This window comes from Staurois parvus, unplaced genomic scaffold (genome assembly GCF_062004578.1).
Source record: "Staurois parvus isolate SC_StPar_1 unplaced genomic scaffold, SC_StPar_1.0 ptg000381l, whole genome shotgun sequence".
In the NCBI taxonomy this organism is placed as follows: Eukaryota; Metazoa; Chordata; class Amphibia; order Anura; family Ranidae; genus Staurois; species Staurois parvus.
The window spans coordinates 522,639-548,691 of record NW_028318177.1 but is presented as its reverse complement, the minus strand read 5'-3'; the positions used below and the strand labels follow the sequence as shown (position 1 = coordinate 548,691).

General features: G+C 43.5%; 1 protein-coding gene across 5 annotated transcripts in view; it reads right to left on the bottom strand.

Annotated features, from left to right (window-relative positions):
- The window catches only part of GABPB1 (GA binding protein transcription factor subunit beta 1), a 61,462-nt gene that overhangs the window by 13,753 nt on the left and 21,656 nt on the right, over positions 1-26,053 (bottom strand). For 2 of the 5 annotated variants that reach the window (XM_089685698.1, XM_089685697.1), the window contains exons 3-8: positions 25,595-25,762; positions 23,720-23,914; positions 23,518-23,629; positions 11,997-12,113; positions 6,534-6,722; positions 6,057-6,172 (exon numbers count right to left, since the gene is read on the bottom strand). In XM_089685698.1, coding sequence (XP_089541824.1) covers positions 6,057-6,172; positions 6,534-6,722; positions 11,997-12,113; positions 23,518-23,629; positions 23,720-23,914; positions 25,595-25,762 — 897 coding nt within the window. Of the gene's footprint in view, positions 1-2,719; positions 2,768-3,823; positions 4,275-4,890; positions 5,409-6,056; positions 6,173-6,533; positions 6,723-11,996; positions 12,114-23,517; positions 23,630-23,719; positions 23,915-25,594; positions 25,763-26,053 lie in introns of those variants that run through there. The other 3 variants (XM_089685696.1, XM_089685700.1, XM_089685699.1) reach the window with 3 other exon arrangements.

Here is a 26,053-nt window from a genome sequence, read left to right as displayed (position 1 = left end):
TTTTGGTCCATGCATGAGTTACTGTTGCCTTTCCAACACCTTGTTGAGTCTATGCCACATGGAATTAAAATCAGATCTGAAGGCAAAAAGGGGGTCCGACCCGGTACTAAGAAGATGTACCTAATAAAGTGGCCGGTGAGTGCATAATAGGTGTTTACAGCAGCCTCATATATGAATTCACTGGGTCTTCTGATGCAGACATTTCATAAAAATGCATTCATGAGGTATTCTATCCACTAAAAAGCATAATTTGCACATAATGCACATGTCTGGGTAATTTCATGATGTCAAAACAACATTTTACATTTCTTTAGCACACACTAGAAGTTATGGCACCTCAGGAAGAAAAGCTCTTGACAAAATAGGTGTTCATTTTCAGCACATGAAGAAAGCCTGTACAAAGAAGAAGTATATAGGAACTTTTGGTGACTTCCTTCTAAAAATCTAGGTTGCCTGCATGTGATAGTGGTACAAAAAGGCATTAATAATGTGGGTCACTGACCTAGAACATCTAGGTCGGGGGTTGGCAACCAGCAGATCGCAGCCAGATGACTGGTCGATCACAGTCCAGATTTGCTGACCGCCATCCAGGAGCATCAGAGTGCAGTGCAGAGGGACTACTTGTAAAGTTGGAGCTGTAGTAGGGAGCAAGAGTTGCATAAGCTGATGCCTCCCCTGTAGTGCTGGCTCCTGTCCCATGCGGAGTGATACCAACTGCACTTCACCTCTTACCCTGGTTAGCAGTCTCCAGAGTGGTGCCAGCAGAAGGAAGAGATCTTCAGGTCAGTGTGAAGCAGTACACTGGGCATAATAGTACAGCGCTGCTTTCACACCAATGTGGTGCAGTTTACCCACATCGTGGGTGCAGTGCATCTGCAGCTTTGCCGCGCTTAGCCATAGACCTTTCTTAAAGTGCATCAAAACTCCTGAATGAGGGAGTTTTGGTATACTTTCAGAAGGTGCACCGCACCTGCAGGATATAATAGAGGTCTATGGCAAAGCACAGCAGATGCACCGCTGTGCAGGTAAATCGCAGCACATCAGTGTGAAAGCAGCCTTATAGGGGAGCTCAGAACAGTAAAGGTTAGTTTACCTTTACAGTTTGAGGGGTGGTAAAATCCCACAGTTAAGACATGTTTTTATCACCCCCTTTAGCTGCAGTGGCCAGGGGTGTACACATGTTGCAGCTGCAGTAGGAGCTATACACCGTCATACTTGGCGGGTATAGCATCTGCTAAGTATGATCCATTCAAGTCAATGAGGCTGCTCTGCAAGTGCCCTGCAAGCTTTGTGCAGTACAGCAAACAACATGTTAAAGCAATGTGTTGCTCTCTCACACCTTGCTTTAACCCCTTGGACCTCACAGAAGCATGCAGTTGTGGGACGCTTGCAGGGTGGCTCCATTTGCTTAAATGGGTCTGACTGGCAGGTGGTAGCACCCACCAAAAGCAACAGGGGGTCCAATTCCTTGTGCAGCATGTGTATACATTTGGCTCCTGCCTCAACAGCTAAAGGGGGTAGGGATTGGGGACAGTAAAACACCAATTCAACAGCAGTGTTTTACCACTACCCAACTTGAAGAAGTCCTAAAAGGTGCTGCTGCTGAATGCAACTAAGGGCTCATTCACATGTGCAGCAGGCACAGCTGCTCCTCTGAAAAGTGATCCAAGTGTGTTTGACAGGTGGCAAGGAGGTGATATGTTACCTCCTCACCACCTGACTTAAACCCATGATTGCCGCGCAATGCACACGATTGCGACACAAGTAAACCAGCTGTGAGGAGGCAACACTGCATGTTGATCTTTGACTTCTCCCATGTTGTTCAGTTAGATCTCCACCTCTTTAAGCTCGCCTACCTCCTGATCTAAGCTGATCAAATGATTTGCAGTAGTCAAGCTAGCAGCAGCCAAGCAACTGGCATTCTAAAAGCAAATTAACAATAGTAGACTATGGACGTCAGTCAGGGCAAGTTTCCTTCAACTCCACATAGTCAAACCCATCTAAATTTGATAGAGCATCCAACACAACCCTCTCCCCCAGACTGACAATGCTGCTGTCCTAGTTTGGCTCTTTTATTCAGGGTGGAGACACCCTAATAGGGAAGTGTGTAACTGGTCAGATGACAAGGTGAAAAAAGGAAAATAAACCTAAAAAAAGAGAAAGAAAAACTAATGCAGCCACCACATCCAACATTTGGTACACTGCAATATCTAAAATGTTGTGTTTGGGTTTAATACTGCTTTAATCCATCCAATAGCATAGGAAAACAAGTATCATTGGTAATCCTCAACTATGACATTGTCCAGAGATTAAACCAAGCAAGAAATAGGGTCAAAATCAATGGCCATTAAAGTTGCATTTGCAAAAAAATGGGGGTTGCAAGAACAAAAACAGACCACCAACACAGGTGGGGAGAACTGCTGAGGAGATGTGATGTGTGCTATGTCATTCTAATTTGAATCAGTAAGGCAATCTGCCTGTCAAAGAACCTTCTTAATTAAACATTCAAGTCGACCGATGTTTGCTTGTCACAATAAATTTCATCAACTTAAAAAAAAAAAAAAAGTTATGGAACAGAAAATTAAACCCAGATTGGTTCTCAAACATGCTTTGACAATATATTAACACTAATGAAAGCATCTTAAGCGAGAATTCAGAATTCCATAAAAAGAAAATTTAAAAAAGGTAACGTAATGTAGTAACTTCAATGAAGGAATACCTGACAATTTCTTCTGTAAAAACGTTTATTTGTAATCAGATCTGGTGTCTTAAGGGAAAAAAAAAAAAAATAGAACATCTGTGCAACTTATTTACAGTATTCTATAAACACTGATACTAATACACATATAAAAAGAAGTGTCTATTCACATCATATAAAAATAAACATTTCCAAATGTATATAGATATACATCTTTAAGTATACCACCACTGTCACTCAGTACCTGTTCACACCAGAACCCAGTGCAGGCATCCCGCGTTCTGTGTGTTTCCCAAAAAAAAAAAAAAAAAACAACACACACTAGTTGCAATCTGCAACAGGTATCTATGTGAAGTTAATGAAATTTTTTTTTAGAATGTGTCTATCCCAGGCTATCAATATGTTAATCAACTAAAATCCTCAATGTGTTAACGTAAATACAATATATATATATCAATGCTGTTTGCATGTGTCTGTATAAAGCAATCAAGGCTGCTTGCAGTTCATTGCGTTCCCACAACCTACATAAACAATATACAAAAATTAAACTAATGCAGCGCCTTCCTTGTATAATCCAATCAAAATATACAATATAGTGAGTAATTCTGTTCATTATTAATAAATAAAATAAATCAATGTCCTTGTTAATAGTGATGCAATGTCCATATAATCCCAATTCTTCTGGATTATAATTAGTGCCTTCTAGTGCTCTCCACCACCATTCACCATATGCACTCAACTCTAGTTTTTTTGGGTGTTGACACAGGACCCCTAACAGAGGGAAAAAAAGCCAAGTGCTCCAGGAGAGACATCAAGGGAAAGGATCTAACAACAACAACAACCACCCCTGTGAGGGGAAAGCATGTTTGACCTGAAAATCTAGTAGGTCCACCTATATAGTGCATATGGTGAATGGTGGTGGGGAGCACTAGAAGGCATCAATTATAAGCCCACTGGTGATTATTCAGAAGAATTGGGATAATATGGACATTGCATATATTCTATATTGCATTAAAATGTATAAATATATATATATATATATATATATATATATATATTATTTTTTTATTTTTTTTTGGAACTGGATTTATAAAAAAAAAAGAAAAAAAAAAAAAAAAAAAAAAAAAGGAAGGTGTGGCAGACTAATATATGTTCAACGTTAATGTAATGACACCTTAAATGCAGGTTTCAAATGCAGTGCGCTTGCCTGCACTGGATCGCATGATACAATGGTACTATGCAGTCTGTTTTTCTAAAGAAGTGCACTACTTTTGCTGTGGTCCTTTCCGATTCAGCCGTTCCAAATGAATGGGCTCAAATCACATCACACTAAGCCGCACGCGAATTGTGCAGGAATGTAGAGTTACTTTGCAATTCCTGGTGTGAACTGGCCCTGAGTAAGGTGAAACATAAGCCTCAGTGCAGAACCTAAAGTTACGAAGGCAATATTATCCAGTATAAATGGTTTCTCCAATGGAATAGAACCTGCATCTACATCACTCTAAAAAACACTGGTAAGACTAATTTCCTCACCTCTGCCCAAAGCTCTTCATCTGCTCAAGGTAATCAACAGCCTCTGACAAATGATAATGAAACGGAGAGGGAGAAATCACTAAATTACAGTAATTTGACCTATTTATTAATGCATGTTTTATAGTGACAAGTTTAAGGACCATTTCACACATAGTGCAGTGACCAGCATGTTTCTGCACTGGAAGGGAACTGTGATGCACTGAAACCACACACTGCACCGCCCTCTTCCGCTGGATCACTGTAGGCAAAACAGACCACTGCCACACTGTAAACAGCAGCGGTTTACTGTGCGGCAGCTATCCATTTATGTATGGGCCCTCATAATGTTGCTAGCAGTCTCTACATGTAACTATAGTTGGAGGTTTTATTTCAGTTAAAACAAATATTTACCTTATGTGAGTATTCCTTTACCCCTCAAGTCCTGTTGTGTAATAAGATACTAATTGCATTAAGTATTTTCATGTCATCTTGGTGGTTATGGGGACCAATATTGTCTAACCTTTTAGCTAGGTTCTGTGCTGAAAGTTACTCCCACCTTAACTGGGATACTGTGATGGTACACTTGAAGAAAACAATCTTTATATTTTCAGTACTGGGGATTAAATGCTTATCAAGGGGTCCAATATATAAGGACCCTTTAATTTAATGATCATAAAATGTTTGATTTATTTGGCCAATTTTATTGTAATACTATTTACAAAACATACAATTTTCTCCAATCTACACAGGTCTCTCAAAACTTAAACACAAGTTATAGAAACATTTTAGAAGTACAGTACACTTAAAGAGAGAAGAAAAAAAAAGTACATTTAGATGGCCTTGCTGCATGAACTACATACAAAATAATTTGACAGAATTGCACCATTTACTCCCAGAGTGGCATGCAGAAGGCCTCAAAACAATACCCCAAGAAGGGAGCGTTAAAGGTTTCTTTATACTGCAATAACATTTGCAGCCACTATAGCAATAAAATGGGAAGACTGTAAGACAGGTGTAACAGAACAATCCAATAAAAGATGGTGGAAGTCCTGGAAAGTGACACCCATAAGTTCTGTTAATTCATAAGAACCGCACACCTTTGACAGCTGAAGGCACTTTCACATCATGTATATGGTAAAATCAGAGATGATGTAAATCAGAGATACTGTATATTCATAACGTATCTTCCTTCCACAGACTGCACAACAGAGAGGAACAAATTACCAAGCATCAAAACCATTAAAATGGGTATCAATAACATAATGCACTAAAATATGAGCAGTCATTTACATGATAGCCCACAAAATTCATTAAACGGCCAGCCTAGGTTGCTCAATTTTTATATGCAGCAAACTGTATCTATAGCTTTAATTATAAATAAATAATTAAAAGAAAAATACAATTCTCCAGAACTCTCATAGTACAGGTGCCATATTTAGTGTATGCCAGAGAAGTTTAATTTAGGCAGAGAAACAATACCTCTGCATCTGTAGGGAACAATGAGAATGGGACAAATGGGATGTATATTTTGATTGTGCTATGCAAATCTTAGAAGGATATCCAATGCCATGTCAAACTGCTCCACATTATTTTGCAGTAAGCAACAACTTTCTTACAAGAATGTAAAATGGTCAGTTATCCAAATATTGCTCGGTGAAGAATGATCACTAGAAAAAGGTGACTGAAGAGGGTACATTGTCAAACTAATACAGTGTGTACTTCTCTACAGCAGGCCTACGGTATTATATCGTGACAGACCCCATTACACATTCATAAATGAACATCTCAGCACATCAATTAGTTTATGGTACTTTGCTATGCAAATGTATCAGACTGATAAACATACCTCTATCTCTGCAGAGTCCATACGATTCTCAATTATTTCAATGCACTGTCTTTTAGGAGGCGGCTCTTCACTAATCACAGTTTCTTCTGCAATGTCAGTTGCTGGTACAGTCAACACTACAAAAGAAGAATATTAAATGGTTTACATAGAAAAGACCATTTGCAAACCCTCTTCCACGGTTTAAAATGCAATCTCACCATTGGAAAGGTATTCCGTATTTAGATCATACATGCAGACAACTAAAACCTAAAGTACGCTAGGCTACAAATATCTTTTTTGCGAAAAGAGAACAGTAAATGGCTAGCCAAAATTTTGTGCAGGTGAAACCTGCACCCACTACATTTATGCAATTTTTAAAATGACATGATGGGCATCTAATTTTGTGCGATAACTTACCATACTTATTTGCCCTTGATGATATAGGAAGCATAGCTCTCAGAAATACTATAGCAAAAGAATGCCTTATAGATTACTTACCCTGTTGGCCATCTGGCATTGTGACAATAATTGGTTGTGATAGGCCAGTGGATGGAATGGCAGCCTGAAGATTGCCAAGGTGGATGCCATCTGTCACTATCGTGATGACTTGCTGTCCACCAGCACTAACAACCTGCTGAATAGCACCATCCACAGACTCAGCAGTTACCACTTCTTCTGTAGCCACCACTATAAAGAAAAAGCACATGTAGATTACAATGACCACTTTAGAAAGCGCCAACAATTTATATTATTCCTCGTTTCCTTCCCCCTTTAACTCTTCTTAGGGCCCATTCGCACCATTAGTAAGAGTTAAAAAATTCATAAAAATGGTGCGGTCCGATCCCCCCAATCAAAACGTTCAAAGATCAGAACCCAGATAGACTGGGTAAAGAGGTCAATGTCAGACGAGAGTTATTGTGGAAATCACATCACTGAACTGAAGTGGAGTAGATTTCCGCATTAACAAGCTTCTGTGCATAAGAAAGAACCTGCCAAGCTTTTTGAGCAACCCAATGTACTGCAATGAATAGATGGGAAAAATAAAAAAAAATAAAAAGTTTTTAAGTACAGCTGCACTGCTATCAATAAGTTATAAAGCAACACTCTTATACTATTTATATATTAGGAGTTGCTAAAAACACCCCTGTGAACATCACTAAAACATAGTGTAATGATAATCAATGAATAACAGTAGAGAGCTTCTTTATATACCAATTCATTGACCAATTATAAATAAACAGAATTAATGATGTAAAAGTGTCTCTGTGCTCCAATTACAGCAGATTATAAACATGTTGATATGGGGAGATTAGACTCAATGTGGTGAACGGTTCATGTCAGAGCTTCAGTTTATAGTGGTTGTAAAACCTGCAGGTTTTTACCTTCATAAATTCTACACATGAAGGTAAAATAAAAAAAACAGTGTGCTGCTCTCCCCACGGCCCCTCTAATATTTACTGAGCATGGATCTCGATTCAGCGTTGTGCACGGGAGCCTCAGCTATCCCAGGTCTCTCTCTCCTCATTAGCTGAGGCACAGCTGCCATTGGCTCCCATTGTTGACAATAACAGCCAATGAGGAGCGAGCGGGGGGGGACAGGGCTGCACTGTGCTTTCTATCCCAGAGACGCACAGAGCAGGACTCGGGAAAGAACATGCATAGGTGCCCCCAGGAACAAGTGGCTTGCGCTGGGGGCACTCAGCGGGAGGAAGGAGCCAGCAGGGAAACCCAGAAGAGGAGGATCGAGGCTGCTCTGTGCAAAACCATTGCACAGAGCAGGTAATTTTTATTTTTTAAAGCCCAAGCTTTTAATATCACTTTGCCATGGCAGCCCACTTTTATTGTTCAGCTACAGCAAAACAAATCGATCAGCTGAAAATACTGAGCTACCTGGCTCCCTTGTCAGCAGCACTGCCGCTTGGTCTCCCAGACCACAGGCTATTCAGGCTCTCTCAGCCTTGGTTGCAGCACCTTGCTGTACAGGCCCAACTCCTGGCCTCCTGATAACATTTGCAAGCCCCTCGCACTTGCTCTCTCTAAAAGACTTCCAGATTCCCTCTAGCCCCCAGACCCACTAGTCGACTCAGCCTCACAGACCCGCGTAGCCGTCATGACTTTCCCAGTCCTTGGCCAAGGAATCCCCCTCACAAGGGATGTAGTCTCCGGCAGGAACTCCAAGCTGTCCTGACAGGGCTGTCTTCAAATGGTAGCAACTCCTCCTGCTGAGCTACTCTCAGACCTTTATTATAAGGGCTGTGTGAACCTGGACACACCCTGCTCGTCTTCAACAAAACCCAGACACTGGGTTGGAGATTTTTCCTCCCAAGGCATTTTCGAAATCTCCAAACTACAGAACTCAATCCAGGAATACCAAAATAGTGAGACAAGTGCGAACCCTGTATCCTTTTTCCAGCCATTTTCAGTGGCAGGGCCTCGCTCTGTTGTAATGTACAACTCATTAAAAAAGGGTTTTTGCGCTGCCAACTATTGACAAATATCTACTTTATAAACATTTAAGTGTCTTTGTGCTTTTAGAAAACAGAACAAAATACATAAAAGTGTAAAATCGTCAAATTGTGTTTCAATCTTAACCAGGGGTGTCCAAACTTTTTTCAAAGAGGGCCAGATTGGATGAAGTGAACATGGTGGAGGGCCGAACATTTTTCCAAACATTCTTTGAACCATTACAATTAAATGCAAATAAATTATTTTATGCCAAGTTACCGTATTTTTCGCCGTATAAGATGCACCTGACCATAAGACGCACCTAGGTTTTAGAGGCAGAAAACAGGAAAAAAAAAAAATTCTGAACTAATGGACTGCAGACACAGTACAGGAGATGACCAGAGACTGCGGACAGCACAGGGATGACCAGAGACTGCGGACAGTACAGATGACTGCTGACCTTTGGGGAGGTGGGGAGTGGGTACCTGAATTTGACAGGTACCAGCTCTTACTTCCGTAGTTGTTCTTTGATCTTACCTGTTCCTCGATCCAGCCGCGCGCTGTCTTCCCGGCTTCTGTAATGGCGCTCGGCATGACAGCCGGGTGCCCAGTGCGCATGAGTGAGAAGCACTTGCGCTTTGTGATTGGTCCGGCGGCTTCTGGGATCTGTCATGTGTCCCAGGTACCGCCTTACCATTCACAAAAAGCACCGCTTCTTGCGCATGCGCACTTGGCACCCGGCTGTCATGCCCAGCGCCCACACTACAGAAGCCGGGAAGACAGCGTGCCGCTGGATAGAGGAACAGGTAAGGTCCCGCTGCAGAGCTGAGCGGCCGGCCCGGTATTCTGACACGGCCGCGGTGGAAATACCGGACCGGCCGCTCCATAAGACACACTGACATGGAGGGCCGTATTAAACCGACCCTCGGGCAGTAAATGGCCCGCGGGCCGGACTTTGGACATGCCTGATCTTAACTTTACGCAACCATTAGCAGTGCTCCAATCTCCAATCTTGCAAAGTCATGCACCACAAAAAACGGTTTCAGAACCTGTACATTAGTGCAACTCTTCCAATCTCCACAGTGAGCTCTGTGACCCCACACTACATGGTGGATCCTACTCTCAATAAAAGGTCAATAACTGCTCAGCTATACAAGCCTTCCTCTGGGAATCTCAGCCCCCTCTCCAGCTGGCTCCAGAAGTTCTCTTCATAAGCCCACAAATACAGCGATGTCACAAAGCCTCAGGTAAGGTCATAAGGATGAAAAAGATCTCAGAGGGTGTACCATCTCTATTAGATCATATGAAATAAAATCACTTACATTACACTTCCCCATACAATGCTGTGTATACAAGTGGATCTGAGATATCCGCTATGGATAGTTGCAGAGCAACTTGTTTTTCACCTTCTCGTGAGGGAAGATATCACTAGTCCTGCCTCTCTGACGCGTTGCGTCCTCTGGACTTTATCAATGGTTATCCTACTGCTAATGGTTGTGAAAGTTTAAAATATTGATTAAAGCACAGCTTGAGCATAGGGACACTTGTATTTTTTTATGTATCTTAGAAACACAAAGTCATGAAATAGATGTTTATCAATAGTTGGCAGCACAGAAACACTTTATTACATTATGCATGTTTCTAAATCAGTGGTAACTGAAGCATATAGACTTCTTTTATGAATCAAGTATGTTTATAATTGGTGAATGAATTTGTGTTTATAGGATGAGCTACACTTATTTATTGAATGCATAGATGTGGTCCCTGTGTAGATGCAATCTATTTGCATCTTAATTCAATATTATACAGTTCTTCAAGACTTGCCTTTTTCCCCAAGGAATTCAGTTTCCAAGACTGCCATAATCAACTTCCAATGGTCTCGTTTTTGGCTTTAATATTTTCAATGAGACAGAACAAGCATGTAGTAGGTTTGTACATACTTGTTTTAGGTCAGCAATTGAAAGTACAAAAGCCAACAAACCAACATAAGAACCAGACAACTAACATTTTTAATAAAGAAAATTCAGCAAAGGGGGTGGAGGGTAAATTAAAAAAATCATTAACTCACATTCAGATTAAATCCATTTTTATGAGAATGTTATTAGCACTTGAAACAAACAATAAATGGTAACATTTCCCTTTAAAAAGACTACATTTACTGGTTTATTTTCATTATTTTATCATGGCATTCAAATTAGCAAGGTTAAAGATTATGTAAACCCTAACAATGAACATCTATTACTTACTCCATTTTAGTCGGTTAAAATACTATTGAAAATGTGTTATATCTGTACATCAAGTGCAAAAAAATATCAATGAATACTGTCAGAAATCTAGCATACTGTGTGCACTCTGCAGTCTTATCTAGAACATGGTCATAGGGTAGTCTGTAAGGTTAGGAGGTTTTCTGTAGTCCGAACATAATTCCTGTCCTAGGATGATACTATCTCTATAAATACAATACAGTAAAGGGTTGTCACCCAAGGACAGGATGTATGTTACTGGCAGGATCAGAAATGAGATCAGCCACCACATCTAAGGACTTGGTAAGATACAATATATTACATTTTCGCTCTAGGATTTTAAAACAATCAGCTTAAAACACACACAGAAAAATGTAGTTTACTATTAAATATGTATGTACCAGAACTATTTGTCCCACAAGAAAATATAAACTTTAGTCAAATACTTTACTGTGTCTGTTACAACTAAATTTCAGAATGAAATACAGACAGACAAGCAGTTTCTCTTGACTAACTGAAAGCCAACAGTCAAATTATGCCGCAATTATCTGCAACAAAGACTAGCTACTCAAACATCCACCAATGATCTCTTTGATTTTGTTTATATTCCTAGCACAGCAAGAAGCTTTTCTATTGCAGAGTTAATCTGAAGCCTCTACTTTTACGTCACAGCTGGACTCTGAGATCAGACATATTCCTACTATGATTCAAGCTTTCATCTCTACAATTAATTGTGCCATTATGTTTCAAAGACAGTCATCCTTGCCATGAAGGGTCTTTCAATCTGCAAGCATGAAGCATAACTACATTATATGGTAATAAACTGCACAATTTCAAAATGTATTGGACTGAAACAATATGAAAAGTATACTGCTTTTGGTCAGGCAATAAACATTAACTTTTATTATATTAACTGCACGATGAGTCAATAAAAGAATGATAAATAAATATAGCAGACAGGTATAGATTTCAAATAAATAAAAAGCATAGATGCACCAATACTGCATAAAGAATCAAGTTGACATATGGACACATTGACACTGAAAGGGGTATAGTGATCTATAGGTGGCTACAAATGTGTAGAGAAATTAGTATTCTAATAAAAAAGGGATATATAAACAAGCAAGGGATACAAATACAAAGGCTAATGCACATGCTTATGTTTCACGTGGTAAACATTCAATGGCACCATGTAGACTACAGCTTTGTGCGCCTGTAAGCGGTTTTACACACAATAAAAAGGCAACTTGAAAGTGTTTCCAGAGATACACACCTGGAGTTTCTGAAGAATTAGATAATGGAGCAGATGCTTCTGCTAAAGCTGCCAATGTAGCCAGCACAGATGTTGATGAATTGCCAAACTGTACTGTAGAGGCTATCCCACTCTCATCTGGGGGGAAAAAACAAAACAAAACAAAAAAAACACCCATTCAGTAATAAGAACAAGCTGCAGACATAAACCCAAGTTTCTTAACTTTAAACTGATTTCCACAGAAAACCTTTGCAGCAATGTAACACAATGACTGTCAAAACATTAGAGCAGGGATCTTCATACTTTGCTTGCCTTTATCTGGCTCTTGGGGGGACTGTCCCTTACACCGACACCAATTATGGGGTACTATTTCGCCCACTGACACCAATTATGGGGTACAAATCCTCCCATGGACACCAATGATGTAATTTTTTTTCACTCCCACTTACCACCAAGCCCATGGCATGGTGTAGAACCTTCGATGGCAGGGCATTTTCTACTCCTAATGGACACACACACACACACTTTAGGGCAAACAAAATGCAATAAATTACCCACATTTTTGGTAAAAAATATAAAAAACAAAATTGCGCCAAGTAAATACAGTTACACACATATATTTGGACACAGGCACAATTTTCATACTTTTGGCTCTGTATCCCACCAGAACAAATTAGAACGAAACAATCCAAATGACCTTGAAGTGCAGACTTTCAGCTTTAATTGAAGGGGATGAACTTAAATATCAAGTACAAATTTTAGGAACTGCAACCATTTTTATACACAGTCCCTCATTGGCTCATTGTCCATCTGTACTGTGAAGCACCATCCAATCAACTTTGCTGCATTTGGCTGAATCTGGGCTGACAGTATACAGTGGGGATCGAAAGTTTGGGCACCCCAGCTAAAAATTTGTATTAATGTGCATAAAGAAGCCAAGGAAAGATGGAAAAATCTCCAAAAGGCATCAAATTACAGATTAGACATTCTTATAATATGTCAACAAAAGTTAGATTTTATTTCCATCATTTACACTTTCAAAATAACAGAAAACAAAAAAATGGCGTCTGCAAAAGTTTGGGCACCCTGCAGAGTTTATAGCATGCACTGCCCCCTTTGCAAAGCTGAGACCTGCCAGTGTCATGGATTGTTCTCAATCGTCTGGAAAGACCAGGTTATGTCAATCTCAAAGGTTTTAAATGCCCAGACTCATCTGACCTTGCCCCAACAATCAGCACCATGGGTTCTTCTAAGCAGTTGTCTAGAAAACTGAAACTGAAAATAGTTGACGCCCACAAAGCTGGAGAAGGCTATAAGAAGATAGCAAAGCGTTTTCAGATGTCAATGTCCTCTGTTCGGAATGTAATTAAGAAATGGCAGTCATCAGGAACAGTGGAAGTTAAAGCAAGATCTGGAAGACCAAGAAAAATATCAGAAAGAACAGCTCGCAGGATTGTGAGAAAAACAATTCAAAACCCAGGTTTGACTGCACGATCCCGCCAGAAAGATCTGGCAGACACTGGAGTTGTGGTACATTATTCCACTATAAAGAGATACTTGTACGAATATGGTCTTTATGGAAGAGTCATCAGAAGAAAACCTCTTCTACGTCCTCACCTCAAAAATCATCGTTTGAACTTTGCAAATGAACATATAGACAAGCCTGATGCATTTTGGAAACAAGTTCTGTGGACCGATGAGTAGAGATGAGCGAATTATTCAAAAATTCGGTTCGGCTGATTCGCCGAATTCGCCGAATAAATTCACTTCCAGCCGAATATATTCGCTGCGAATTTAACTTATAAAAAGGGTGTTTCTAGGCTTCAGAGAGCCTTTATATTAGTGCAGAACACTGTACCTTTAATTTAAATGCCCTTGGAGTCTGCTGGGGAAGAGAAATAATACTGTCAGTCAGTATGACATGCAGATGAGTGCCGTCAATCTTAGAATCACCGCACACTTCACTCATTTGGGCAGTCACGGGGCCAAAACCAGAGTGTGGAGCCACAGTGTGGCGGTGGAGGCAGCAGCAATGGGAGGCCATACAGCACCCTATGACAAAATGGAACCCACCAGCAGTGTGAGGAGACCTGAAAGTGGCACATGGCAGAGTGTGGCGATGAAGACAGCAGCAATGGGAGGCCGTACAGGGACCCATGACACACTCTGGACCTGGCAGCAGCATGAGGAGGCGGTACAGGGGCCCATGACAGATTACGGGCCTGGCAGCAGCATGAGGAGTCGGTACGGGGGCCCATGGCAGATTACGGGCCTGGCAGCAGCATGAGGAGGCGGTACAGGGGCCCATGGCAGAGTGGCGGAGCGTAAGCAGCTAAAATTGAAGGCCATACAGAGGCCTATGTTAAAAAGTCCCCCCAGCAGCAGCGTGGGGAGACGACTATCAAGAGTCCAATGGCAGAGTGGCGGAGCAGAAGCAGCTTCAATTGAAGGCCATACACAGGCCTAGGTTTAAAAGTCCCTCACAGTTAATTCCAATAACGAACTCTACTCCTCCGTGCAATCTACTTACGAGACCCTGGGCAGGTCTGGGTCCAATTTGTGGTAGAGACTGGTTTTGTTCAGCCATGCTTGAGCGAGTAATAACAGGTCTGTGCTGCCCTTTGGTGTCTGGCTTAATGCGCACAACACTGAACGTCCCAGCGTTTGTCAACGATTTGCCGTTAAGTGATGCAAACCCGCTGAACCACGTTCATGAGGAGCCGGTACAGGGGGCCATGAATCAGTATGGACCTGGCAGCAGTGTGAGGAGACCCGAAAGTGGCACATGGCGCAGGGTGGCGGTGGAGGCAGCAGTATTCGGAAGACATACACAGGACTAGTTTAAAAAGCGGAAGCCGTCAGCAGCGTGAGCAGACGACAGAGGCACATGGCGCAGGGTGGCGGTGGAGGCAGCAGTATTTGGAAGCCATACACAGGCCTAGGTTTAAAACTGGAACCCAGCAGCGTGAGCAGACGACAAAGACGCACATGGCAGAGGATGGATCTGGCAGCAGTATGAGAAGGCGGTACAGGGGCCCGTGGCACAGTGTGGTGATGGGGGCTACAGCAACTGGATGCCAGAAAGTGGCCGATAGGGCTATATACTGCATGGAATTATAAAGTTGTAAAGACAGCGGCCTATAAGGCTATACACACTATAACAATCATGACTTGATTGACCATTGGCCTATAAGGCTATACACAGCATGAATATCATGACTTATTCTGAGAGTGGTTTGGAAGGCTATATACAAAAAGTAATTCATGAGCTGTCCGGACAGCGGACAATAAGTACATATATACAAATCAATTCATCAGCTGTCCAGCCAGCGGCCTCAAAGGCGACACATATAGAAAGCAATTCATGAGCTGTTCAGACAGCGGCCTCTAAGGCGACAGATATACAAAGCAATTCCCGAGGTGTTCAGGGAGTGGCCTGAACGGCTAGGTTATTACTAAATATATTTTTGTGGCCAAACATCGGCCTATAAATAGATGTCTACACAGTGACAAAAAATTATGTCGCCAGACAGCGGCCCCTAAGGAGACAGATATACAAAGCAATTCCCGAGGTGTTCAGTGAGCGGCTTGAACGGCTAGGTTATTACTAAATATATATCTTTCTGGCCAAACATCGGCCTATAAATAGATGTCTACACAGTGATAAAAAAGTAGGTCGCCTTACAGCGGCGTATCCTACAAATTGACATTATAAGAAATGGTTTAGACCAAAAAAAAAAAAAAAAAAAAAAAAAAAAAAAAAAAACTTTGATGCGATGCTATACCTTAGTAGATTGTGGAAAGTCGACAAGTCAAGCGTAACTGTGTACATTACAGAAAATCTTAACAAGACAACCAAACATGTGGCCAAACCGTGACCGATACAACAAGTTAACAATGTAAGAAACAGGAGGGGGCCAAACCGTGGCCAATAAATAAACAGTCCACCTCATTGATGAGATGGACAACACGTGTCAAATAAATATTTTAAAAAATTGCTATTCCATCGGTCTGGAACTGGTCGACTATAAATAATTAAAAAGTTTAAATTCATGTGACAGTCGTCCAGCGACGTATAAATAATTTAAAAACACCAATTCATGAGGGGCCCGACCAGCAGAGTATAAGTCATTAAAAAGGTTCAATTCATGTGACGGTCATCCAGCGAAGTATAAATAATTTAAAAACCCCAATTCATGAGGGGCCCGACCTGCAGAGTATAAGTCATTAAAAATGTGCAAAACATGAGTCGGCCGACCAGCAGCCTCTCAATAAAATATATATACAAATGTACGGATCAGGTGGAGGTCTTCCATTTGTCCCTAATAAAATGTTTGGGGCATGATTCATGGCGGATTTAGTCAGTTGTGTCAGGAACTGGTGGTTTGAAATCCAGACTAATCCACGCCTGATTCATTTTCACAAACGTGAGTCTCTCCACACTTTGGGTGGACAGTCGTGTCCTCCGCGGAGTTACAATACCTCCTGCCGCACTAAACACGCGCTCCGATGCCACGCTACTGGCCGGGCATGACAGCCTTTCAAGGGCAAATTCAGCTAGTTGGGGCCAAAGGTCAAGTTTCGTTGCCCAGTAGTCAAGGGGATTGTCTACCTCGGTTGGCAGGGTGCTGTCCAAGTAGGCCCAAGCCTGTTGTTTGAGGTCCTGCTCCAGGTCCACCTGATGCTGCTGCGGCTGGTTAGTAGTTTCCTCACTGCGCTGGTGAAGAAAGCTACTCATCATCGACTGCAGACTGAGGCAGCCGCTGCTGGTGGAGCTGCCACTGCTCCTACCACCCCACCCCTCCCCTGCTGCCATGGCAGCGGAACGCGAGCGCACAGGGCCCACAGTGTCTGAGGATGGACGTTGGCGCAGAAAGGCAGAGACCTACTGACTACATAGGTGGTTTTTATAGTACTTTATTTTGGCCTCCCTCTCAGCAGGTGTGAAAAAGGCCACCATTTTTGAACGGTAGCGAGGGTCCAACAAGGTGGACAGCCAAAAGTCATCCCTCTGTCTGATGGTTATTATTCGGCTGTCGCTACGCAAGCAACCGAGCATGCTATGGGCCATTTGTGCCAAGGAATGCGAGGGACTCCCTGCCTCCATCTCCACAGCATACTGCCACGGTGCGTCTGGGTCCTCCGTCTCCTCCTCCTGCTCTACCAGATGCTCCTGCTCCTCCACTGCCGTCCGCTGAGTGGAAAAACCACCCATTTCACTCAATAATTCCTGAGCACCAATGTCCTCTTCTACCTCCTCCTCTTCTTCCTGTCCTGCCCCCACAGGGGTCATGTGGCGTTGAGATCTGTGCGCCACGTCTACCGCACCCTGACCAGCCATTGTTAACAGCATTTGTTCCAGGACGTGCAACAGAGGAATGACGTCGTTCATCCCATAGTCCTGCCGACTCACGAATAGCGTGGCCTCCTCAAAGGGCCTGAGCAAGCGGCAGGTGTCACGCATGAGCTGCCAATGGCTGACATCTAAGTTACACAGGGGAGTACCTTTATCCGCTTGTAACATCAGGAAATCGGTGATGGCCTTTCGCTGTTCGTAAAGGCGGTCTAACATATGTAGGGTTGAATTCCACCTTGTTGCAACGTCGCAGATCAGGCGATGCTGTGGAATTCTGTTCTGCCGCTGCAGCTCAAGGAGAGTGTGCTTTGCGGTGTAGGAATGGCTGAAATGCATGCAAAGTTTACGTGACATTTTAAGGATGTCTTGCAGTGGGATGGTGGATTTTAGGAACCGCTTGACAACCAGATTGAACATGTGAGCCATACATGGCGCATGGCACAACCTTCCTTGACGCAGAGCAGACACCATGTTCTTTCCGTTGTCGGTCAACATGGTTCCGATTTTCAGTTTGCGCGGAGACAGCCATCTGTCGATTTCTCTGTTCATTACACTCAGAAGTTCCTCCCCTGTGTGACTACGTTCGCCAAGGCATACCAGGTGCAGCACAGCGTGACACCGTTGCGCCCTGCACATGTGATATGCCGGTCGGGTAATGGGACTTGGCACGGGGGTGGCGGCTGAGGACACGGCGGAAGAAGAGGTGGTAGAGGCGGACATCTTTGCTGGACCAAGGACGTGCAAACGTGGAGGCAAAAGCGGCGTGACCTGTCCAAGTTGCTGGTGCGGCTGTGCCGGCACCACGTTCACCCAGTGGGCTGTAAATGACATGTACTGTCCTTGACCGTAGTTACAGCTCCACACGTCGGCGCTGCCGTGCACTTTGGCAGAGACCGACATGCTCAAAGACTGGCCCACCATCTCTTCTACATGTGAATGCAAGGCTGGCACTGCCTTTTTGGCGAAGAAATGCCGGCTTGGCACTCTCCACCGCGGCTCGGCACAAGCCATCATTTCTCGGAAAGGTGCTGAGTCCACCACTTGGAAAGGGAGGGACTGCAGCACCAGCAACTTGGACAGGAGGACGTTCAGCTTCTGCACCGTCGGGTGCGTGCTCGCAAACTGTTGTCTCTTGGAAACGGATTCCAAGAAAGACTGCTGACGGAATCCGTGAAGAGGAGTAGCAGGAGAAGGAGCATCTGAACGAGCGGAAGATGCCAACGAGCGACAACTCCCCTCAGCAGAGGTGTTGGAGCCTTGACTGGCTGATAGAGGGCGATTGACGTCGGGTGACGGAGCAAGTAACGGAGCGGGGGCTGGGGCAGGCAGAACCGCCGTATCTTTCTCACGGTTTTCCCAGGCCACCGAATGGCGACGCTGCATATGCTGACGCAACGCTGTAGTCCCAACATTGGCCCCCTGGCCACGCTTGACTTTCTGGCCACATAGTCGACATACGGCTACGTTTACTTCCTCGGGCAGCTTGACGAAAAATTGCCACACCGCCGAGTAGGAAACTTTGCCCCCGCTACTCCTCACTGGCTGACTGCTACTTCCTCCGTGCACACCGGCACCACTACTGGCCGTGGTGGTAGGCTGCAGTGGAGCTGGTGCTCTACTCCGTGGCCGTTTGGCTCCACTGACACTGCTGCGACCCTGCTGCCTCCTGGGCAACCCACCGACTGTTTTGCTCGCTGGCAAGCTGGCACCCTCTTCTCCTGATGATGCGGAAGCAATAGCCTGATGACGACGAGGCTGCCAAGTGCGATCAGCCTCATCATCATCAATTAGGGTCTCCGCCTCACTACTAGCCCCCTCGGCTGCGTGTGGGTCAGGAGACAGACCTGTCTCTAGACCGGCTACCGAGCCACACTCCTCGCCAGTACTTCTTCGCCTGGCTGCTGAAGAGGCGGATGTCTCCCCCCGTTCCTGACCGCCCTCTGTTAGCTCTTCCTCACTGTACAGTGGGGCTGAGCCCACAGCATGCGATACTTCGCTTGGTGAGGGAACACCAAAGGACAGGGGCAGGTCGAGGACACGTGATTTCAGTGGGCTTGCTCCCGGGCCATGCCAACTAACGGTTGTGTCTGACGTACCCACCGACCGTTGGCTGTAGGTGTCAGAGGTGACCTGGGAAGAGGAAGACGACCAAGTCAACCAATCGATGACGGCAGGGTTGGCGGTGGAGACACGACCGCTGGATGACACCGGGAGCACTGGCCTCTGGCTGCGACTAGTGCTGCCTCGACCCCTTCCTCTGCTGGCACGTCTGCTCGCTCCTGAAACATTGCCTCCTCTGCCACTCCTCTGCGTGTTGTCTGACATACTCTTTAATTCAATAAGCACCCCAAAAATAAAACCGGATTTAACTCTTTGAACGTACAATAGTGGTTGTGAAGCAGAAAGTCAGTTTATTTAGCCCAATCGGTCAATTGCAGCTTGCCGTTGGCTGTAAACTGTACGTTTATGTCACTGGAATGCACTAATCACCCAAAAAATATTACCGCCACCCGGCGTGTATATGGATTTAACTCTTTGAACGTACAATAGTGGTTGTGAAGCAGAAAGTCAGTTTATTTTGCACAATCGGCAAACTGCAGCACCAACTGTGCACGACAGCCACCAAAAAAAAAAAAAAAAAGGGTGTATGTCACTTTAAATTTTCGATTCTTTAATAGCTGTGGCCCTAAGTAACGATTCTGTGTCCCTGAGTAACGATTCTGTGGCCCTGAGTAACCATTCTGTGGCCCTGAAGTCTCTGTGGCCCTAACTCTGTCCCTTAATACACACAGGTCTGTCTCTCTTGAATGACCGGAGGCTAATGGAGAATTCTAAGATGGCCGCGATTTATAGCTCCACCATTACACAATGCTGGCTGGCTGCTGATTGGCTAATGCGATCACATGTCATGAATGCATTATGGGTCAGCGCGCCTTGTCTGCGCGCCTTCCCAGAGATCCCCGCCCCATCTTCTCTGTCCATTTTCTCCGTCGCCACACATGTCGCCGCCATTTTTGGGAAAATTCGATTCGTGCATCCGAAGTTTGCTAATCTTCGGATTCGTCGCGAATAGAATTTTTCCAAATCTTCGGAACAAATTCCACTTCGTCATGTTCGATTCGCTCATCTCTACCGATGAGGTTAAAATTGAACTTTTTGGCTGGAATGAGCAAAGGTACGTTTGGAGAAGAAGGGGCACAGAATTGAATGAAAAGAACCTCTGTCCAACTGTTAAGCATGGGCTTGGATCAATCATGCTTTGGGGTTGTGTTGCAGCCAGTGGCACAGGGAACATCTCACGAGTAGAAGGAAAAATGGATTCAATAAAATTTCAGCAAATTTTGGATGGTAACTTGATGCCATCTGTGAAAAAGCTGAAGTTAAAGAGAGGATGGCTTCTACAAATGGATAATGATCCTAAACACACCTCGAAATCCATGGGAGATTACATCAAGAGGCGTAAACTGAAGGTTTTGCCATGGCCTTCACAATCTCCTGACCTCAACATAATTGAAAATCTATGGATAGACCTTAAAAGAGCAGTGTGTGACAGACAGCCCAGAAATCTCAAAGAACTGGAAGACTTTTGTAAGGAAGAATGGGCAAAGATACCTCAAACAAGCATTGAAAGACTCTTGGCTGGCTACAAAAAGCGTTTACAAGCTGTGATACTTGCCAAAGGGGGCAGTACAAGATATTAACTCTGCAGGGTGCCCAAACTTTTGCAGACGCCATTTTTTTGTTTTCTGTTATTTTGAAAGTGTAAATGATGGAAATAAAATCTAACTTTTGAGGACATATTATAAGAATGTCTAATCTGTAATTTGATGCCTTTTGGAGATTTTTCCATCTTTCCTTGGCTTCTTTATGCACATTAATACAAATTTTTAGCTGGGGTGCCCATACTTTCGATCCCCACTGTATCTGTAAACACTGCAGAATTCATCCGGCTGCTTCTGTCACATCATCAATAAAACACCAATGACCCAGTGCTACTGGAAGCCATTCATGCTCATGCCATCAAACTGCCCACCATGTTTTACAGATTTTTTTTACTTATCTCCCCCCCCCCACCATCACATAGGGGACACAAAGTCCCCTATGTGATGAATTTCAAGTGACAAGGTCCTCTTTATTGAGACATCCAGGATCTAAAAAGACTTGGTCCTGCCACAGCCACCTGTGTCAAAAACCCCCTGCTGTCAGGTCTGTACAAAAGGATTAAAATGGGAAAAGTGCCCCCCCCCCCCCCTTTAACTTGTAAAACATGTCATAAAGATGAATCAGTTTTTTGAATTTCTTAATTTAACAAAATATTGAAGCAATTAGGCTTGGTCCACATCTGTGCAGGTAGTGACGCTGCGGAACCCACACAAATACCTGCAGCCACACCACCCACACAAAGGAATGCGGCACCTGTGGGCGGGTGCCATTAATGCTAACGGCACACCGCTTGCAGTGGAAATCACAACCGTACTGGGAACCTTGGTTCCTGTGCGGGCTGCAATTTCCAAAGTGCAGGGACTTCATCCTTGCATGTCCCAGGGAACAGGAGTCCATTCAAATTAATGGGCTCTCGTGCCTGTACAAACTGTGGCCCTCACGCCCGAACATATGGCAGTTCTTTAATATATTTTTACGTTATGATAGATGCTGCAAAAAGTTACTGGGTACAAACATGTCAGGGCCTGTCAGCAAAATGCTCACAACATGGCTAAAGCGACTGCCATGTGAAAACTACTAGATGACCTACTTGAACACACTCTCTCTCTCTCGCCAAAAGTATTGGGCCCCCCCTCCAAATCATTGGATTCAGGTTACAATCACCTCCATAGCAACAGGTGTGTAAAATCAAGCACCTAGGCATGCAGACTGCTTCTACAAACACTTGTGAAAGAATGGGTCGCTCTCAGGAGATCAGTGAACTGAAGTGTGGTACTATGATAGGTTGCCACCTGTGCAATAAGTCCATCCGTGAAATTTCCTTGCTACTAAATATTCCAAGGTTAACTGTTAGTAGTATTTTAACAAAGTTGAAGCAACTGGGAATGAAAGAAACTCATGAAGTGGTAGGCCATGTAAAATGACAGAGTGGGGTCAGTGCATGCTGAAGCACACAGTTTGCAATAGTTGCCAATTGTCTGCAGAGTCAATAGCTAAAGATCTCCAAATTTCCTGTGGCCTTCAGATTAGCACAACAGTGTGTAGAGAGCTTCATGGAATGGGTTTCCATGGCCGAGAAGCTGTATCCAAGCCTTACATCACCAAATGCAATGCAAAGCAGTAAATACAGTGGTGTAAAGCACGCCGCCACTGGACTCAGAGAATCACAGTTCTCTGTCTGGTAATCCGATGGACGTGTCTGGGTTTGGTTGTTGCCAGGAGAACGGTACTTAGCTGACTGCACCGTGCCAAATGTAGGTGGAGGAGGGATTAAGTTTGGTGGAGGAGGGATTATGGTGTGGGGTTGTTTTTCAGGGGTTGGGCTTGGCCCTTTAGTTCCAGTGAAGGGAACTCTTCAAGCATCAGCATACCAAGACATTTTGGACAATTTCATGCACCTAACTTTGTGATAACAGTTCAGACAATTTCATGCTCTCAACTTTGTGGGAACAGTTTGGGATGGCCCCGTCTTGTTCAACAAGACTGCGCACCAGTGCACAAAGGTCCATAAAGACATGGATGAGCGAGTTTCGGGTGGAGAAACTTGACTGGCCTGCGCAGAGTCCTGACCTCCACCAGATAGAACACCTTTGGGATGAATTAGAGCAGAGACTGCGAGCCAGGCCTTCTCGTCTGACATCAGTGCCTGACCTCACAAATGTGCTTCTGTTAGAATGGTCAAACATTCCCATAGACACCCTCCTAAACCTTGTGGACGGCCTTCCCAGAAGAGTTGAAGCTGTTATAACTGCAAAGGGCGGGCCAACTCAATATTGAACCCTACGGACTAAGACTGGGATGCCATTAAACTTCCTGTGCGTGTAAAGGCAGGCGTCCCAATACTTTTGGCAATATTGTATATATAAAATCTCAAAGCTCAGAAAACAGAAGAGAAATCTATACATTTATTTATTCCAAAAAGCTAGAATGTACTTGTAAATTCAGGATTGCAATGCTCGCTGACAGCATGTTCAGAAAGCTGCTATTTGTAATGTGCATCCTAAAATCAGGCAATTTGCTCACCTGTTAAATTTACCACACCTCCGGGTCCAATGAAAAACTGTGGTGTAGCAGTGTGTATCGTTACAGTGTCTGGGCTTTCAGGATTTGTGTTAATTTGGTTTTGCATTGCAATCTAAGTAAAAAAAGAAAGTACAGACTTCTGTTAGAAAAGAAAATATTTAAGGTAAAAGAACAGATGATACTGAAAAGTACTGGAAAATACCTGTAGTATTTCTGCGATATCATCATTTCCATTGTCCACAGAGATATCAAATGCGGTTTTACAGAATTTGCTCTGACTATGAACATCTGCTCCATATTTTATCAAAAGCTCTACAACTTCCTGATGGTTGTGTTCTGTTGCCCAGTGAAGAGCCGTCATCTTCAGCATGTCTTTGGCATTGATGTCAGCACCGTGCTACAAATACAAAATCTGTTACTACAGAGGACACACTTTGGTTGCATGCAAAGATGCTTGCCCCCTACAAGGCACAATGTACAAAATAAAGTTTAGTTACCCACAATCAATACTGGCTATCAAAACAAAATTAAACCTTTAAATTAAAAAATATACACATGTATGTTTACTAGCTGTGGCACAACCCATCAGTCTTCATCAGTGATTTCAAGCCATTGACCCTCTTGCTGCCAGGGCTATTTTTTGCAAACATTTAAAAAAAAAAATTTAATATTTTCTGAAAGCAGAGACCCTGGAGTATTAAATGGTGGTTGTTCCAATTTAATGTACACAAGAGAACAAATTGTTAATGAAGCACAAATTTTCAGTAATAAATATACCAGTTAAAGCAAAACTAAAGATTCTTTTTTTTTGGGGGGGGGGGGGGGGGGATAACAAACATGTCTATACTCACCTGCTGTGTTTAGTGGTTTTGCACAGAGCAGTCCGGGATCCACCTCTTCTCGGGTCCCCCGCAGGCTTTCCTGGCTCCTCCTTTCTATAGGGTGCCCCCATAGCAAGCTGCTTGCTATGGGGGCACTCGCTGCTCCGTGTGTTCATTCACACACGGAGCTGCGGCTTGGCCCTGCCCTCTCTCTCTCTCATTAGCTGACTGGCAGTGATTGATTGACAGCAGCAGGAGCCAATGACTGCTGCTTGATGTCTCAGCCAATGAGGAGGCAGAGACCCGGGACAGCTTGATGGGGCTCAGGTAAGTATTGAGGGGGATGGGGGCACTGCTGCACACAGAAGGTTTACCTTCATGCATAGAATGCATGGAGGTAAAAAAACCTTGAGCCTTTACAACTGCTTTAATTTTAGGATCTGCCAACACAATTTGTTACATAATACAAAACATTTAGTTGTGCCAAGTAAATACCAAAGCCTTAAAATTGCATGCACCTGTGAAACGGCAACCTTTAGTGTCCAAAATTTCCTATCAATGTTTTAAAAGCTCCGTTAGCTTCTTCCCCAGGTACAGTAAACAAACAAAGGGACAGCCAAACCCAGAGGTGGCATAATACATGTGTATTCTAAGCAGGGAAGATCAGCGAACGTATGCACTATGGGGATGCTGTCGAGGGCAGGCAGTCAGATGTCTTTCACCGGAGAGCCATCTTGTGCCATTTACACATTTTACTGAAGCAGTTGAGGCAATTAGCAAAACTCTCCTGCTGCCAATGTGACATACCTTGATGGCAGTGGATGGGTTAGTGAGCACTTTTAATGCTGTAGATTTATGGAAAAATTAATTAACAATACCATTAAAGTGTACTTGTACTAGCAATATAAATTTCAGCGAGCGCTAGACACTGAATAGTAGTCTCCATGAAGTTCCTATTTATATTCATATTGTAAGATAAAACCCTCTCAATACCCCACGTACCCTACAGGAGTCCCTATAAAATACAGACTTTGCTAAAGTCATTATTTGCATAACCTCAGGTACACACCCACCTGAAAGACTTTAGGCCTGGGACAAAGCGCTGGATCATATGATGGTAGTTCCTCTACCAGAAGATGGCTGGGTATTCATAAAGCCTTTGAAATAACTGGTTCAGGAGTTTCTTACAACACATTTACATATCACCATTCATTGCCAACCTCCTTTTACTAAACACAAAATGACACATAACTTACCTTGATTAATACCTCTACTATGTTTGCATGTCCTTCTGATGCTGCCATATGCAAAGGAGTTCTGTCAACCTTCGTCCGTGCATCTCTGCTGACCCCTGCCCTAAGTAATACTTCTGTCGTGGAATAATGTCCATACTGAGCTGCAAGATGGAGTGGAGATGTTCCAAGCTGTAAACAGAAAACAAAAATAAACCACAAGAAGAAAAAAAAAAAAAAAAAAAAAACACATGTACAGGCCATTTTTTATTTCTGTTCAAAAGTGGGAAAAGTCCAGCAAGTTATGTCTTATTACAGTGAGCTGTTGGTAATTTAGAACATTTTGTACCATAAACAACAGATTGAGTCTGGGTCCACAATAATGCAGTGCAGGACACCTCATGTAATTCGAATCGCATTCCTGTGCGAATTACATGCAATGTCTGTGCGGTGCGTTTTGAGCCATAATCGCATCCGCATGAA